Source organism: Simochromis diagramma, unplaced genomic scaffold (genome assembly GCF_900408965.1).
Source record: "Simochromis diagramma unplaced genomic scaffold, fSimDia1.1 OVJJ01000463.1, whole genome shotgun sequence".
In the NCBI taxonomy this organism is placed as follows: Eukaryota; Metazoa; Chordata; class Actinopteri; order Cichliformes; family Cichlidae; genus Simochromis; species Simochromis diagramma.
Window position 1 is genome coordinate 4480158 of NW_024386941.1, and position 17218 is coordinate 4497375.

At 35.7% G+C, this 17218-nt stretch overlaps 1 protein-coding gene across 2 annotated transcripts; it reads left to right on the forward strand.

Annotated features, from left to right (window-relative positions):
- Window positions 1–570: 570 nt before the first annotated feature.
- Window positions 571–13091, forward strand: postnb (periostin, osteoblast specific factor b). Of its 2 annotated transcripts, XM_040037606.1 has the most exons (21): window positions 571–742; window positions 1145–1243; window positions 4227–4291; window positions 4496–4653; window positions 4732–4896; window positions 4976–5122; window positions 5319–5460; window positions 6159–6371; window positions 6503–6637; window positions 7292–7440; window positions 7585–7721; window positions 7911–8041; window positions 8149–8279; window positions 8598–8700; window positions 8797–8864; window positions 9153–9198; window positions 10089–10265; window positions 10339–10386; window positions 10702–10776; window positions 10870–10908; window positions 11870–13091. In XM_040037606.1, the coding sequence occupies exons 1-21, from the start codon at window positions 624–626 to the stop codon at window positions 11896–11898; spliced, it is 2376 nt and encodes a 791-aa protein (XP_039893540.1). In that variant the 5' UTR covers window positions 571–623; the 3' UTR covers window positions 11899–13091. The 2 variants fall into 2 exon arrangements, with proteins under 2 accessions (XP_039893540.1, XP_039893541.1); XM_040037607.1 differs by lacking the exon at window positions 10870–10908.
- Window positions 13092–17218: the final 4127 nt, after the last annotated feature.

Sequence of the window (17218 nt, forward strand, 5' to 3'; positions counted from 1 at the left end):
AGATACATTTGAACTATTCATCCCAAGTATCCCATCTGTTCAATATCTATATCTATCATGCATCACTCAGCTTCAAAGTACTAGACACAAACTGAAATATTTTGCATCTGTGTACTGAGAATGTGTGCTGAGCCTTCAAATCTTTGTTTGAATCAGTGTGCAGATGCAATACAACACAACAGATTTTTAGATACAACTTTTTCCATAAAGTGAAAGCATAAACTCGTAAAGGGACTTTTAGAATCACTCTTATATGGCTAAAGCATGTTTATGGAAATTATTTTGTGGCAAATGTGCACATTCAAATTTAGACAAGGAATCAAAAAGGTTAATTTAAAAAAATGGTAACAATGCTAACAATCAAAAATGGTCTCGCTATTTTAAAAATGTTTTTCCTTGATCAGTTAATATAGAAAAAAAGATTGCAATCCTTGATTATAAATGGTAAAGCCCAGTGTATGTTTTAAGTCATATGGGGTTTTTTTTTAAGTGCTGGGTGGTCCATGCATGTACAAAAAAAATTCCCATCCTCCTAGGGTGGGTGAGACTTGTGGAATATAAACTCCTGCTCTCCGTCTGCTCCCACTACTCTGGGTCTGGGTGGGCTAGCGAAGGAATCAGGGATGAAGCTCCTTTTTGTGGTTGCCTGTGCACTTTTTGTGCTCTGTACATTTGATAATGCTGACTCCTCAGCTTATGACAAAATTGTTGCCCACAGCAGGATCAGAGCCAGAAAAGAAGGGTAAGCTCATCTATATATATTGTTTTGCTCTTTTTTGTGCATGCATGAACATTGAACAGTTGTTATCATTTCTGCACATTTGTATATTGTACAACTCTATAAGTTCCAACTATTTCAACAATATTAATTGTGTATTGTTTTTGAAGGGTATCTAAAATCTTGCATTTCACTTAGGACATGTTTAATCCAGCATGTGTCGTTATCACTATTCATATTTAACTGTCTGGCTTCAAAAGCAGCAGTAGTATTTGCCAAATAATTATTCATGCTTGACGGCCTGATGTCGTATCCATCTGGGCTGTTAAATAATCCTTTACACGTGAATAATTTCATAGATTCCTACTGATGTTTTACTTGCTGACTAATTCTTCATCACATTTTTTGGTATAAATTCTCATTTAGACCCAATGTCTGCGCCCTCCAGCAAGTCATGGGAACCAAGAAGAAATACTTTAGCACTTGCCGTAACTGGTACAGAGGGTCCATCTGTGGAAAGAAAGCGTGAGTGCTTGTTTTGTGTATCCAACAGGAAAAACTGTACCTCCAGTTCAAACAAATACATTCTCTCAGCAGTTATGTGGGCTTACTGTTCTCTTTATTTTATTTTCCCATTTCTTCTACTCCACCCCCACTCCCTCACCCCACCCCCTCCAACATGCGCACGCAAACACACACACACACATCACCCCCTGCCCTCATTTTTCATGGAAACTCGGATGTTTCCACAGAGATAGACATCTGTTATCTTACTTTGAATTACATTACCACTTAAAATGAAAAACACATTTATAGATCCAGCCTTTAAACTCTTTCTTTAGAAAACAGTCCAGTTTGATCCTATAAACTAAAAGTTAGGGTTCTCATAACTTGAGCAGTCGGTTGATGTTGGATGCCACAGTGGTGAACCACTGATTCCAGGATATGATGTGGCTGCAAAATGTTGACTGTATTCTTGAATGGAAAAGCGTTTAGCTCAGCCATTATAAGAAACCTCTTTATTGGTTTTATTCCAGCAATCTCAGCAGTTTTAGTTTAAACATGAATCAAGTTTGTGGCTATTAACAGACCCTTTTACTCCTTTTCTTCCTGTCACACACATATACATACATACAGCACTCACACTGAGTTTGCCCTCAGCGCATGACTGAGTCATGCTTCGCACTCCAAATAGGCTTAGTTCTTCATGATGAATACCCTCTGCTCACTGAAATTGGCAAATGATAAGGTTGAAAACAGTCAAAATATTGTGTTTGTTTTAGCGGAAGTCTGACAGGAAACTATATAATCAAGGAAAAGTTGGATGGGCTAAAGCTGCAGTTAAAGCTGACTGATTTACTCATTTAAATCTGTTACAGTCTTCTAAATTAAATAAGTCAACTTCAGTTTGAGTTAGACTTTTCTCCCATAGAAGAGAACTACATAATCTGGTTGAATATAAATAAATTGAGCTTCTTCTTTTTTTAAAGTACGAGTTACATGATTGAGGAGGCCAAGTCTCCTGGATCCATTAACTGCATCCGATTATATTACCTTCTCCAACCAAGCCTGTTGCTCCTCCCATCATTCCTCCTACCCTGTCTTCCATAAATCCCCCAGATGTTAGCAGTCCTCCAGCATTAGAGCAAAACATTTATGTCAGTTATAACTTTCAGAAGTGCTTTATTAAAACTGCAAAATGATTTTGTTTACCAGCTCTAAATTTTGCTTGTAGGTGAGAACATGTGCGTTTTAAGCTAAGATGTCACCAGTGCCTTTTGTGATCATTTGAAGAACTTCAGGGTAACTAGCTCACCAAGATAATCAAAGACAGTCAGACCTGAATAGAACTTTTCCATTTATGGCAGTTGGTGCTCAGCCTAACTTTATCTAGCCAGTCAAAATGTTTGTCTTCACCCTCTGAGAGAATATTCTCTGCCAGAGCAGGTCCGCCTCAAAAGAAGCTTTATATTAACAAACCTTCAGAATCCAGGCTAAAACAAAATTTGGTGGGTTTAATTGAAATTACGCTTCATGGACGATACAAAACGACAAAGTTTTGTGTCGTCCATGAAGTACTTACAGTACTTTTGAAGAGATGCTGATAAATCAAAAGTTTCCAATTCCGTAGCCAGACACATTTCCACAGTGTGGGAAAGCAATGTTACGAGGGTTTTGCTGACTCTGCCTCAATGGGGCTCGTGTGATCTCATCCCAATCCCTGCAACTCTAATGCAGACCAAGAAGCATGGGTCTGTTGGCTGAAACATAATAATCAGATAAGAGCAACAGTAAAGTAAAGTCCAGACTATAAATCATCATCTTACATGCAATTCATCTTGTCACCATGTTGTATAATGTTTCTCACATGTATCCCTTAAAAGCCAAAAAACTTGTTTAAATTCAGTCTTTATTGTCTAAATTTGCCTAAACTGTTCTAAACTATTAATGGCATATTTGACATGCATTTGTCACAGGAATACTGTTGATAGAAATGAACTGCTAAACTTTTGTACTTTAACATCCTTTTTCCTTTAGTTTATTTTTCTTGTATTTGGAATCGGTATATGCATTGCCAAAAGCAATACTACTTGTTACTATAAACTAACTGCCATGACTTGGAAAAGAAGCAGTTTTCCTGCTGTTAGTGTTTATTTTTTCTGACAATTAAAACTGGGCAGTTTACCTCAATAATCTCCCCTGCCAACTCTTGGTGCATATGGCATTGTTTATTCCTCATAGCTATGTCTCTGATGTTTTCATCATCTTGGGAGTCTTTTTACTGTTGAATACTCATTAGGTATTTGCGGTAAAGTAGATATATTCAAATGTCCAGTTTTCCCACAGGAAGAGATAATCCTATAGCTTCAGCATGGTCGAACCTGCTGATGTAAGACATTTTTATGTTGTGCAGCTGCACTTTGAATTTTACTGGTCTTTTCAGGCTATGATCTCAGGCATTTTGGAGAACATGCCGCTGCTCTTCATATGTGTGTCCAACAGCAAATAAAAATGTGTCAAAACATAAATCAAAATGACTATTCTCTCAGTATAAAAGTCTGTTTCAAAAACGTGTATGCTGGCGTCCAGATTAGCTAAACTAAGTCCATCAAATCCATTTTTTATGTTAACCAACATTTTGTAAACTCAGATATAATTACTGATCAGACTTTCAAGACAGACATCTTAATATAAATGTCACATAGAGTTCAGACTAATTCTGTAGCTTAAAAGAGGAGGCCTTGGTGATATAAATCTACTACTGTAATGCTAGCATGAACACAATTAGGTTTTGGCAAAAGCCTTTGGATCACATGGTCTGTTTGGGTAATGCAGAGAATAATGGGTAACATCTGGAAACACTGAAGAAAACAGAAAATCACAGAATGATGATTCAACTAAAAACATAGCAGCAAGAAAAAATACTTTCTTACATGTATTATTATGACTGGTATTTCAAACGTATGTGCAAATCCATATTTTTGATGTGTGTATTTTTTTCCTGCAGGACTGTGATTTATGAGTGCTGCCCAGGGTATATGAAAATGGATGGCATGCTTGGCTGCCCTGCAGGTATGGCCTGTACTGTTTTGTAGAACAGTTGTAGAACAGATGTGTTTTAGCTTTGAGATCAGACCAAATAAACTAGAAGCAAGTGCCACAGCATATTGTTGACACGTTTTTTTTTTTCCAATCGATCAGTTCAAAGATTGTGTCTTATTTCTGTTTTCAAAAACAACGCTCGACCCTTATTGTGATTTTTTTTTTCTTTCTTAGTTGCCCCGATTGACCACGTGTATGGCAGTTTGTCTATAGTGAAGGCCTCATCAACCCAAAACTACGCTGACATTTCCAAGCTAAGACCTGAGATTGAGGGACCAGGATCTTTCACCTTCTTTGCTCCCAGCAATGAGGCTTGGGATAATTTGGATATGGTGAGTCAGTACAAAACAAAAAGCTCTGGAAGATCTCCGTCTTTGAGATTTTAACAACTAATTTTTTTCATCTAACAGACAGTGAGGGATGCGCTGGTCAGCAACGTCAATATTGAACTATACAACGCTCTTCATTATCATATGGTCAACAAGCGCCTCCTGACCAAAGACTTAAAGAATGGAATAAAAGTCACCTCCATGTACAACGACCTTGATCTCCATATTAACCATTACTCCAATGGGGTGTGTACTCAGTGTTATTTTAACATGTTACATTAACCATTTGTCAGGGGTATTACACTGAAACAGATGTCGTGTACAGATAGTGACTGTGAACTGCGCCAGGATCATCTACGCCAACCAGATCGCCACAAATGGAGTCGTGCATGTCATCGACCGCGTCATCAGTACTATTGGAAACACTATTCAAGATGTCATTGAAGTTAACGATGACTTGACAACCCTGAGTGTGAGTACAAGCTTTGGTAGGAGAAAAATGATTAACAACTAAAACTGTAAACCCTGCTGTTAAAGACTTATTGATGTAATACGAGACACTTACAATTACTATTATACAATTATAATGTGAATATTTTCTTTGTATGCTGCTTTGCAGTATAATGAAGTTCACTAAATATAATATTGATGGTGAAATAATCTTCTAGGATCTATTTCAAAATTCTGAGCTTTTGGAGAAACTGGGACAGCCAGGACATTACACTCTTTTTGCCCCAACCAATGAAGCCTTTGAGCAGCTCGGCATCGATGTGCTGGAAAGAATTCAGAGTGACAAGCAGGCCCTCAAAGGTAAATCAGACTTCTTCAAAGGCTTATTTTTAGTGTTAAGTTAATTGTAGCAGAACGATGCTTACTGATGGAAGTACTGGAAAAGAAATGTAGTGGTTGCTGGGAGTATGGTTGCGCATTGAGCTTCTTCCAATTCAAAACAGATGAAGCCACAATAGATCTGGAGCTTATTTAGCTTTAAAAACTAACTTGAACCAAAAAAAAACTTTCTTCTTTCAAGCCAAGCATTAAATTGTGAGTTTGAAAACATATGATGTAACACATAATTTGACATTTTTATGGCCTTTTTTTTACTGCTATATGTATCTTCATAAAATATACTCGTATAATTATCAGTAATATTTGTTGTTGTTTAAAGTGTTGAGATATACATTGTGATTTCTTAAAGAATCAGAATTTCTAAAAGGCTTTCAAGATAATTATCAATCTAAGCACCGAGAGATGGTAAAAAGTTGTACTTCATCTGTATTTCCTCATGTATATTTGCGTGCCGTGCTCAGATCAGAACAGTTCCCCACACTAGAGGACCACTGGGATCTAAAGGATATGCAGGTTTCTTGGATATAACCTCCTTGGCTTTGGTATAACAAAGGAAAAAACATTAATGTCCCAGTGTATCAGACAAACATCTACTTACACAACTAAATCATATATTAACTCAAATATTTTATTTATTTATTCATTTTTTGTTGTTTCAGCTCTTCTGTCTTTCCACCTCCTGGACTCTATCCAGTGCTCTGAGGGTATCCTGGCTGGCACCTCTTATGAGACACTGGAGGGCAACAACATTGAAATTGGCTGTGATGGCGAAAGCTTGACAGTCAATGGCATTAAAATGGTGCGCCAGAAGGACATTGTCACCACCAATGGTGTCATCCACATTATTGACAAAGCACTTGTTCCAGACTCAGGTTAGAGCACCTCTTTGCTTCCTATTCAGGCATGCCTTGTTTATTACGCAATATGTATATCAAAGAATATGTAAATATTTTTTCTATAGTTCATATTCTAAAACTGTCAGGATTTCCTTTACCTCTTTAAGCCAAGCAGGTAATGGAACTGTTGGGAAGTTCCCAGTCAACCTTCAGTGACATGGTGTCCGAGCTGGGCCTTTCTGGTGGCATGAGATCAGATGCAGAGTACACTTTACTGGCTCCATTCAATAGTGTCTTTAGTGGTGAGTCATATACTCCTCATTATACCGCTTGCACTTCTCTCTTTTCCACTCAGATGGCAATGTTGATTTTTAAAAAATGCTTTAGGGAATCCATGCAAAATCTTAATGTCATATGTGGAAAAAGTAGCCACTATGCTTCTCATGTTTTAAGAAACAATTAATTGTAGTCAGCTAGGGAAAAATTGTATCTTATTTATATTGATAATCTTTTGTCAGTGGATGTAAAGAATTCCACAATAAGAAAATCTAAAAGTGACTGTTATCAATTAATGTTGTCACATTTATTCTGTGCATTTATCTATTTATTGTCTATCTTGACATAAGACACGTCCAAGAAAATCAGGAAAACTGTGACAGATGATGATGTTTCTTGCTCAATCCATAAACTTTCCCTCTGTCTGTCTGTGAACACGGACCTACAGAGCATTTATCATCATTTGTAGGATACTATTTGTGGTTTATCTGCAGAACTGCCAGGTCAATGAGTACAGAGTCGACTTTGGTCAAAATATGTCTGTTGCTGCTTTAGGGTAATGGTAGTCAAAGTAGTAAGAATACAGTTTTTTGAAGCCAGTGCTTTAAATGTAAATGTATTTTTTTCCTGGTGTAATTAATTTTAAATGAGAATCATAAAACTGTTTCTTTCCTCTGCAGATGAAATAATGTCCATGGATCAGGACTTACTCAGAATTATCCTGGAGAACCACATCTTGAAGAATAAGATTGTTCTGGGACAGCTGTACAATGGCCAGCAGCTGGAGACCATCGGAGGGAAACTTCTTCGGGTCTTCATCTATCGTTCAGTGAGTACTCTTCTCTAAAGATTTGCCCAGTAGTTATAGCTGGAGGCCATTAAAGACTTGTTATAGGCAATAGCCTCAATCAATCTTCAAATCTTTGAGATTTCAAGTTTATTCTCTTTTATTCAACTTGTTTCACATCTGCAGGCTGTGTGCATCGAGAATTCCTGCCTGATACGAGGCAGTAAAGAAGGAAGCAATGGGGCCCTTCATCTCATGAGGACTCTGTTGAAACCTGCAGAAAAAACTATGTACGAGATTCTGACAGAAAACGGAGGGTTCAAGTAAGTACAATGGTAATGAAAATGGACTGTGGTCTTAAAAACCAGTATAATACTCGAACCACATCTTGACTATCATTACATTAAATCCACATGGCACATATGGGAATGGGAAAGTGCTGTTGCTGCAATATGTCATCCCTTAGAGGCGTCTACAACAGCCAAGTTACAGTTTTCTTCTCTGCTCTTTAGGATCTTTTTGTCTCTGATGGAAGCTGCTGGCTTGACTGACATGCTTCGACAGGAGGGAGGCTTTACTCTGTTTGCCCCAAGCGACAAGGCTTTTGCAGGTTTAAGTGAAAGAGACATGGCTGTGTTGAAGAGTAAGTTTACAAGACATTTTTGTCTATTTATTTGTTGGGCAGTAAAAGTCTAGTTAGAAATGCAAAATACAATAATAGCTTATGTGTGTGTCTTTGCTTTATTTCAGAGGACATAAATGCACTCAGAACCATCCTTCTGTATCACATCAATAATGGTATCTTCATTGGTGGTGGTTTGGAGCCTGGGGTGACAAACCTTCTCAAGTCCCTCCAGGGCAGCAACCTTAAAATTGTAGTTGTAGGTATTTTGTGCATCCAGATGGAAACTATATATCTTAATCTATTAAACCTTATACTTCAGATAAATCCCTTTTTTTTCTTTTTTCTTTTTTTATATTTAATCGTAAAGAGTTAAGTATTCAGTAAAACTGTTTTATATGGTAGTGTTCATGAATATTGTCTGATTAAAAGTCACTTTGAAACTCAGTGACTCCAGTAAGCTAATGATATTTAATGTGGGACAGAGATTATTCTTCATATTTTAGTATGTGGTTTCATTCACACCCAACACTTTGTGGTTTTCTTGTCTGTAACTGTTTGAAATGGTTGTCCTCAGGCAAACGACACTGTGAAGGTTAATTCTGTTCAAGTCCCTGAGGCTGATATGATGGCCACAAATGGAGTCATTCACTTTGTCAACAAGCTGTTGTATCCTGAAGGTAAAACTTTCATCCAGTTATTGTCTTATAAATCTGCCAAGAAACGTGATAACTGTAAATACCTAATTGCGGCCAACGCCCTATGCTGTCTTGTAGAAATCCCTATTGGATCCCAGGAACTCCAGATGGTTCTGACGAAGCTCATCTCTTATATTCAATTTAAGGTTAATTTGTTTTTTGTTTTTAAAGTTCCCGAGATGTTGGGTTGGGTCTAGTTTGCAGTTTTTTATTCTTTATTTAAGTCGTAACAAAATTGTTATAATTCCATGTAAAGTATAAGAAATAGAACATACAATGAAGATTATGCTAGTGGTTATTTTAGTAAAATGGTTCTGATTGAACATTATTGTTGTTAATTATTTATATTTTTCAGCTGAGCTGAGCAATTATATGCTTTATTATGCAGCATAGACATTTAATATGCTTTAACAATTGTATTTACTTTTTTACAGTACATTTCTGGATTCAGATATCAGGAAATTCCCCTTACATTTTTGAGTAAGTAGTTTGCATGTTTCACTGTCATTAATAACTCTGTATTTCCTGTTGTTATTATAGAGGACTGTCACTTGTGTCATTCAGGAAAGTATAGTAATGGTGATTAAAGAATATCAACATCATTTGATTCCTAATCAGTGAAGTATGACCAGTTATATGTTGCAAGCACAAAACTGAGGAATTTCAAAAGACCAGTGGAAAAAAATAAAAACAATATATTCCTCATCTAATGACAACCGTAATATTTGATTATGACTGCTGATCTAGCTACCACATTCTGCTAACTATTCAATGCCCCATCCTGAGGCACTCACACAATACCTGTCAATGCCTGAGAAGAAGAAAAAACATTAGGCAGTTAGCTAAGATTAGCATTCATTAATCCATTGACATTTCTTCTTTCCACTTGCCATAAATTGTTTGGTATCACTCCATTTCCATTAAGGTAGTCAAGATGGTGAACAGTGAGGGCAGGGAGGGTACAGTGTACATTAAAAACTATGGGAATCTTTATGAGATTACCAACCAGGAATTCACAGTGCACTTTATGTAGCCAAACTTGTCAGTTTACATGCAGTCATGCACTGAAAGCTAGTTAATTACACATTTTGAAACACAGTATTTAGATATCACTGACATAATAGTCACATGTATTTAAAATAAAGCTGTGCTAAAGCAAATCATAAAGCTGTAGAAAATTATAACACAATTGTATTAGTAGATATCCTTTGATTAGGAATCGCCTTTTCTTTCATGGAAATTTTTCACTGAAACTATTTTTTGTGTGTGTTGGCTGTACAGAAGTTGATCAGTATACAATGCTGTGCACTCTTGATTTCAGTGTAGTAAAACATGGCTTCTTTGCTTTTTTACACTTCCTGGGGTAAAAGAAGTGACAAGGATCATTCAAAGGGAACCTGTCAAAAAAACGGTTACCAGGGTGATTGAAAAGCAGAAACCCATCCAAAAGGTTACCAGGGTGATTGAAACGCAGAACCCCGTCCAAAAGGTTACCAGGGTGATTGAAAGGCAGAACCCCGTCCAAAAGGTTACCAGGGTTGTCTCTGGTAAGTATTTCTTAAGTGTAAAACACAATCATATGACTTGATATTAAGAACTCACAAATGTTGTTGTTTCCAGGGCCTCAATACTCAGTCAGCACTGGTACCAGCAACATTGATCTGGAAGGTCAGTGAAATGCTTTGGAAACTTAAAAATAAGGATTGTTTGTGTGATTATTAATTAATAATATTAATAAATTATTGTTAGATTTGATTTTAGATTAGATTAGAGCTCTCTGAATTTAGCTATCACAAATAAAATAATATAGAATATAATAAAGATAATTTATACACACATCATAGGTGACTTTTAAATACATATAATAGACTTTAAATCTTATTAAACAGTATTTAGTTAGAATTTATGTGTTATTACGCTTATCTGATATTTTTTGCCAAATATTCTAGCATCACTTTAAAGATACTTTCATTTTTCCATCAGGAGTCGATCTTTCAGAAGTTTCCACCATTGAAGCGAGCGATCTTGACACATCGAGGCTTACCAAAATAATCCAAAGTGAGTTTTTTTTTTCCAAGTCTCTAGGAAGTGGAAAGCAGGAAAATAATTCATAAATAATGTGTGATTTGTGTGTTTGTTTTGCCTTTATAGAAGGCAGTTCCAGAGGAAATAATCCCAGAAGAGTTATAGGTAAAAAATAAAGAAAGAAAGAAGAAGAAGAAGGAAAAAGAAATAGAAAGAAAGACAGAAAGAAATGAGACCTGGAATTGTAATTAATGCAGCACAGTGTGAGATAGTTTAGACTGTCACTTTAAGACTTTGGCTTCAATTATGCTCCATTCTCTTCCTGTACCATATGTCCAACACATCCCTGCAATCACTTTGGTACCTACAGGAATAGCTTGACATTTTGGGAAATCTGCTTACACTACTCACTCTTTGTTGAGAGTTTGATAAGAAAACTGATAACACTCTCATTTATGGATTGAGAGGGCCAGCAGCCCATTAGCTTAGTTTAACACAGACAGAAGAGATGGCTGGCAATCACACTGTAATGCCAAGAAAATATAGTCCTGCACAAAGCCTTCTGTAAAACCACGTGCTGTTTCAGAATACCGATTTTTTATAGATTAAACAGATGACAATTCATTAACTGGTGCTGGTACAGACCCAGGCTAGTTATTTCCGGGTTTGTGCTTAGTTAAGCCAGCTGCTATAGCTTCATTTTTGTCTTGTGCATACAGTAATGGTATCAGTCTTCTCATCTAACTTTCAACAAGAAAGATGCAAATACAATTCCCCAAAAATCAATATTCCTTTATTCCAGCTGCAGTCTCTTTGCTCATCTGCTGTCATGCTTGCTGCCACAATGCTCTCCTCAAAAGCTATGCAGAAATGTGTTGCTTCAGTGGCTGTTATACAACATTTTGTGAGACCCACATCCAGTCAGCATCCATCTGTATAGTTTCTGAGACTATACACTTCCCAAGAGGGGAAGTCATCATCATCACTCCTGCTCCATGTGCTTGATGTTTCCAACTGGGCAGTGATGAGAGTTTGGATGCCAAACTTCAGCACAGTATATCTTTTAGACTTAGACAACAATCTAATCCACATGACTGACAAATATTTATTGTTCTCTTTTTTCCAGCTGGCGGCAGGAGGAGGGGAAGGGACTGAGCACAAGCCGATGAGAACACCTCCTGGCTAAAAGCAGAAAGAGACGTCAAACCCAGATTTTAAAGTTGGTGTTTTAATACAAGGGCTGTGCCTAAAATTCATACTGTAATAGGTATACCTGACAAAAAAAACTACTCTCATAAACACTTTAATGGTGCTTTGAATGTATATAAAGCAAGTTCACATGAATATTTCAGCATGATTTTAAATACACAGAAAGTCAAAGCAGCTATAGGATAGTCTGAATGCATTCATTCATTAGATTTACAATAAAATACTTCAATTTTGAGCTTCTCTATGACTTTGCTTAATGCAAAGAGGTTAAAAGCTGCCTGGAAAATTTCAAAATCTAAGCATGATAAAGATTTAAAAAAAAAAAACATGTTTTCTGACTTTAACTGTATTTTTTTTCTCTGTGTATTGTTTAAATTGTAATGTAAATTTGTCTCTCTCTCTATCATTTGGAATGATGTAGCTGAATGCTTTTGGTTTTGCCTTCTATTTTCCAAACATCTTCCAATAAAAAGCTTTTGTTGAGATAAATATGCCTGTTTGAACAGGGCATTAGTGGAGATTGTGTCATTTTGAAGTCTTTGCAAAATTCTTAAATGGTAAGTTTTGTTTCATTGAGATGTTAAAACTAAATTTGTGCTTGGAAAAAAATTCTTTACTCCACAAAAGTTTGACCATAAAATTAAAGTGAAAACAGTACACAAATAACATAACTTTTTTTAAGTATGCTAATTCTGCTTTTGTTAGCCTGTTAAATGTTTAACATTATGATGTATAGCTTTGAAAATGTTTTGCCACTTGATATAGGATTTTATCTAGTGAGTAACTGCAAGCTTCTTTTGTTATTTTAATTTTATAATGTGCCAGCTGTTTTCAATGAGTGACATATCCAGACACAGGACCAACAGATTAGCACCTTTATTAGAGTCATGCTCCTCTATATGCTTGTATTATGGCAGTATGGGTAGCAGCATTTCTTCTACCAAAATTTGATTGTTGTTCAGCTTTAATGCTTTTCATACAGTTTGGAAATGCTACTAAGCAGTGATTTCAAAAATATTTACACAAATTATGCCATAATGTAATGTACTCAATTATAGCCATTTGATGGCGTTTTTCACATTTGTGACTGTTGCTGACCCTTTGCCAAATTAACTTTATTAAATGTGAGATTGCCTGTGGATGTGTGCTTTATATTTACTTAACTTTTCCAGTATTTTTTCGAAAATATTTTGCTCACTATAAATTCATAGTAGTATTTTTTAGTTTAATAGTGACCTAAAAGAGGGTTTAAAAGAGTTGTAAAGTCAGTCCAACTCATTGGAAACAGAACTGTAGATACCAAAACCTATGAGTCATTCCTTTCAGTGGTTTAGCCATGCATCTGCCAGTTTAAAAGGATCCAGGCAGTTTGGATTCTGTACAAAATACACATCAAAATTGGTTTAAAAAATAACTGCATTATCCTCATTTTCAAGAAGAGTCAACTGCCTTTACTCATAACAAAAGTCTAACTAAAAAAACTACAAATAATTTATGAAAACTACAAAATATGATGAAAAAATAAATTGTAACATTGGCATCAATTGCAAATTACTTACATTTCATTTCAAAATGCATTGCCGAATTTCATTTGTCAAAAGAATATGTAAGTAACATGTGTTTTTTATGTGTGAATGCAGCTGAGATACTTCCCTGAGGTTACAGGGACATTATGTTTGCTGTTATGTACAGATATTTGGGTCAGCACCAGCTTCTGCATTATTGTTTCATGAGAAAAATTCCTCAGTGCAGTTTATGGCTTCTTGGATACACTAAAACGGTTTAAAACCTCAAGCAGCCAAGAAACTTTTGCAACACACAAAACAGACATGGCAAAATATAAAACTTTTTTTTTTCTTATCTGTTATTTCACATCAGAAATCATTTACAGGAATCGTCAACAAGCTTTGGTGATCCAGGCAGCTGGTTCACATGGGCTGATATGATGAAAACATACAAATAATCAGTGTTTTGCCATTTATATGTTGTTTTCCCCAAAACATCCCTAATGACAGCCCACGTGATGCATCACAACTGCTCATGCAGTCAGTAGCTTGTGGAAAATCAAAAATAATATTTGTCTACCAAGCAAAGAAGCACAAATAATATCTTAGTATTTTCTGTAGAGCGAGACCTGCACCATATGGCCTAAAACCTGCTCACATCTGTACTCTGTGGCTGTTTTAACAAGTAATGAACTGTCAAAAGCTCAATTGCATTGAAGTAGAACTGTGAGGCAACTTTTTATACCTCTAATTATAGATGACAGGTTTCATTACTGAATATTTGACAGGATTGCTTGCACTATAGAAGCTGCTCACTTGTGTCGGCTTGCTACATTTTTCTTACTTACCTAATAGAAATTAAACACATTTTTAGTTCACATTGTTGATGCTGTTTCTTTCAGCATATTGAAAGAAATACAAAGCACCTTCATTTTCTGTTTGATAAGTTTGTGTTATTTACAAAGGGATTAAAACTGAATGTCTCAAATTCAGCAGTGCTGAAACATACCTCTGCAGCACATTTTAGGTACCGTGTGGGATTATGTTGATATTATCTTCATGGATTTCAGCCATAAAAAAGAAACCATTTATTTTTTACATCTAAAATAAAAAACATTAAAAAAAACATTTTATCTATTTCTATTTTATCTAGAAAGTGTAACCTACAGTAACATGCAAACCTAGCTACAGATAAAGTTTAATACATTCTGCAGTCAGACTCACAGTGGGCACTATTTTATACATTTACAACTTCTTCTGAAAACATCTGGTGCGGGATCATGTTACTTTTCCATTTGCCTTGTGATTTTCCATGCTCTCTTCAGCAGCGATCTACCAATCAATTATTTGGTCATTTATAAGACCGTTCTTGTCAATAACAACAGTCTCCAATTTCACTTGACTTAGTACAACAGTTTCCACTGCTCATCACCAAAAAGCAACTGTCTTCTCATCTATAAACAAAACAACAGAGTTGGCAAATGCATGTGCAGCATCCCTTTAATAAGCTTTCAGACACTTGTACCTAGTTTTGTTGTGTTGACTTTTGTCAGATTCTCCTAATAACATGGGTCATCTGTGCTTGAAATAAACCAGCATTTTAAGGTGCATCAGGCTACAAATTTTGAACACCATTTTTAAACTTTTTTCTTTTTCCGTTGTTTAAAAGTTTTTTCTTTAGCTGTTATTATCATATTTTACTTTACTAATCAGGGTTTATCAATTTTTAATGATCGCAGAACTGCAGGGACATTAGTATTTAAGATGTAACAATAATACAATGAAATGTATATGACAAACCCTATCTGACCAATAAATGTAGAATCTAATGGAAAGTTTCTCTCAGTTTTAACTGATCCCCATCAGCCACTCTACCAAAATAACACTCCAGTCCAGCAAATGTGCATATCAGAGGTTGCCTGGATGCAGCTGCATGAAAGAAGCACTGGCTCCAACAAGCTGTCATATTTCTGGAACACTGGATGTGTTTGATGAAGTTCAACTGCAGCCCCATCGTGTATAGACTTGGCCCTCACAAAGTACAATTTGAAGGTATTCACATGAGATTCCGAGTACAGGTGAGCATTATGTACAAAGTACAATCATAGTTTCTTCATTGTTTTTTGCATTTTATTTTATTTTTACCTTGTATGGTCACAAAACTAAGACTATTAAACCCAACAGTAATGTAGGTCATCTAAGGCTTAGCGCACAGTGACTTATTTTCCATCTTTGCGGTATATTTCATAAAGAAAAGCAGATTCAGAAGTTACATAATCATTCATTCTCTGACAGACAACCAGGAATAATTGCCAAAACAACATAAATTGAGCACAGTTATAATTTTCTGTAAATTTAAATCAGACGGTTTTGTGAGAATCTTTTTCCAAGAGTTTTATTTGCTCTCTTGCTTCACAAGATAGTGTTTTTCTCAAAATGTATGTTACATAAGTATGCTTTTGAGAACTTCCAAACCCACATGTCTTTAATTAGAACTTAGTTTTAATTATCCATAAATTTAAAAACAAAAACAGCTTTAATTTACACAACAACATAGTTATCAGTGTTAATGACATTTCGATGGATCCAATCTTATATTCATGTCTGTTCACAAGCAGATTGTGTTTGATGATGAATGCCAAGGTTTTACATAATACCCTGTCTGGCCAAAAGATGCATGAGAATAACATTATAGTACATTGTAAAAGAACAGATTTCACATAGAATGAACACTTAAAACTTCCATAAATGCCATTGTTTTGTTTCTTTCTCCCCACTTTAATGTAATTCAGCTGCAGGAGTCAGTTCTAAAAGCTTTATCTGCTCATAATTAAATAGCAGACACGCACAGACTAATGAACATAGTTGAATATGTACCACAAGACTTTTAACAATTGGATTCTTAAAGATTTTTTAAAGAACTAAATACATTTTAAGAGCTAAGTAATAATGTTAATAAGAAAAAGCCCACAAAAAAGTTTGATATAACTACATCAAATATCAGATGTATAACTATAAGGTAAGGCTATGGTAATGCTAAGTGTCCACAAAATCGGGATATTTATTAAGTGCAAAGCAGCAGCTATTTACATTGTATAACATGAGTTCAAGGAAATATTGTTTCTGGGGAATTACTCATGTTACTAAGGGTGTGCTTTGAAATGTTAAAACTGGATACAAAATGGGCCAATGTCATTCCAAATAGCAACATAGTTTTCACTTGGCCCAAAGACATTGCACTTTTGAACTGAATGAGGAAAAATCTGGCACTGAACACTCACAGATGTCTTGGTTAAAGAAATCCCCTCGAATATAATTACACAAATCTCTTTACACAGAGGCAATAACATTAGAATTTGGCTACAGATGCACTATATACGCACTATACCTGCTTTTATATTTTATTACTGCAAAACACTGCAGTAAAGAGAAAGACTTTAGAAAACTTGAATAAAACATAAAAAAGCAATAAAGGCATAAAAAATTGTTGCCACTGTGGTATCACTCAGCTTTGAGTTTGGCAGTTTGGCTGAAAAGTGTTGATTGCTGTTATCGTTGTTGTCATTTTGAAAGGACATTGACATATGGTAAGATGACAGCTCTCTTGCGGATAAGAAAGAGATCTAAAGAGACTCATAAAAATTGCACAAAACATTAACAAAAACACAGCTGCCTGCTCTTGATGATGCATACATATCGAGCTGCCTGCAGAAAGTAGACTGAAAGCTAAAGGCTACAACTCACCATGCCCATCATCCGTT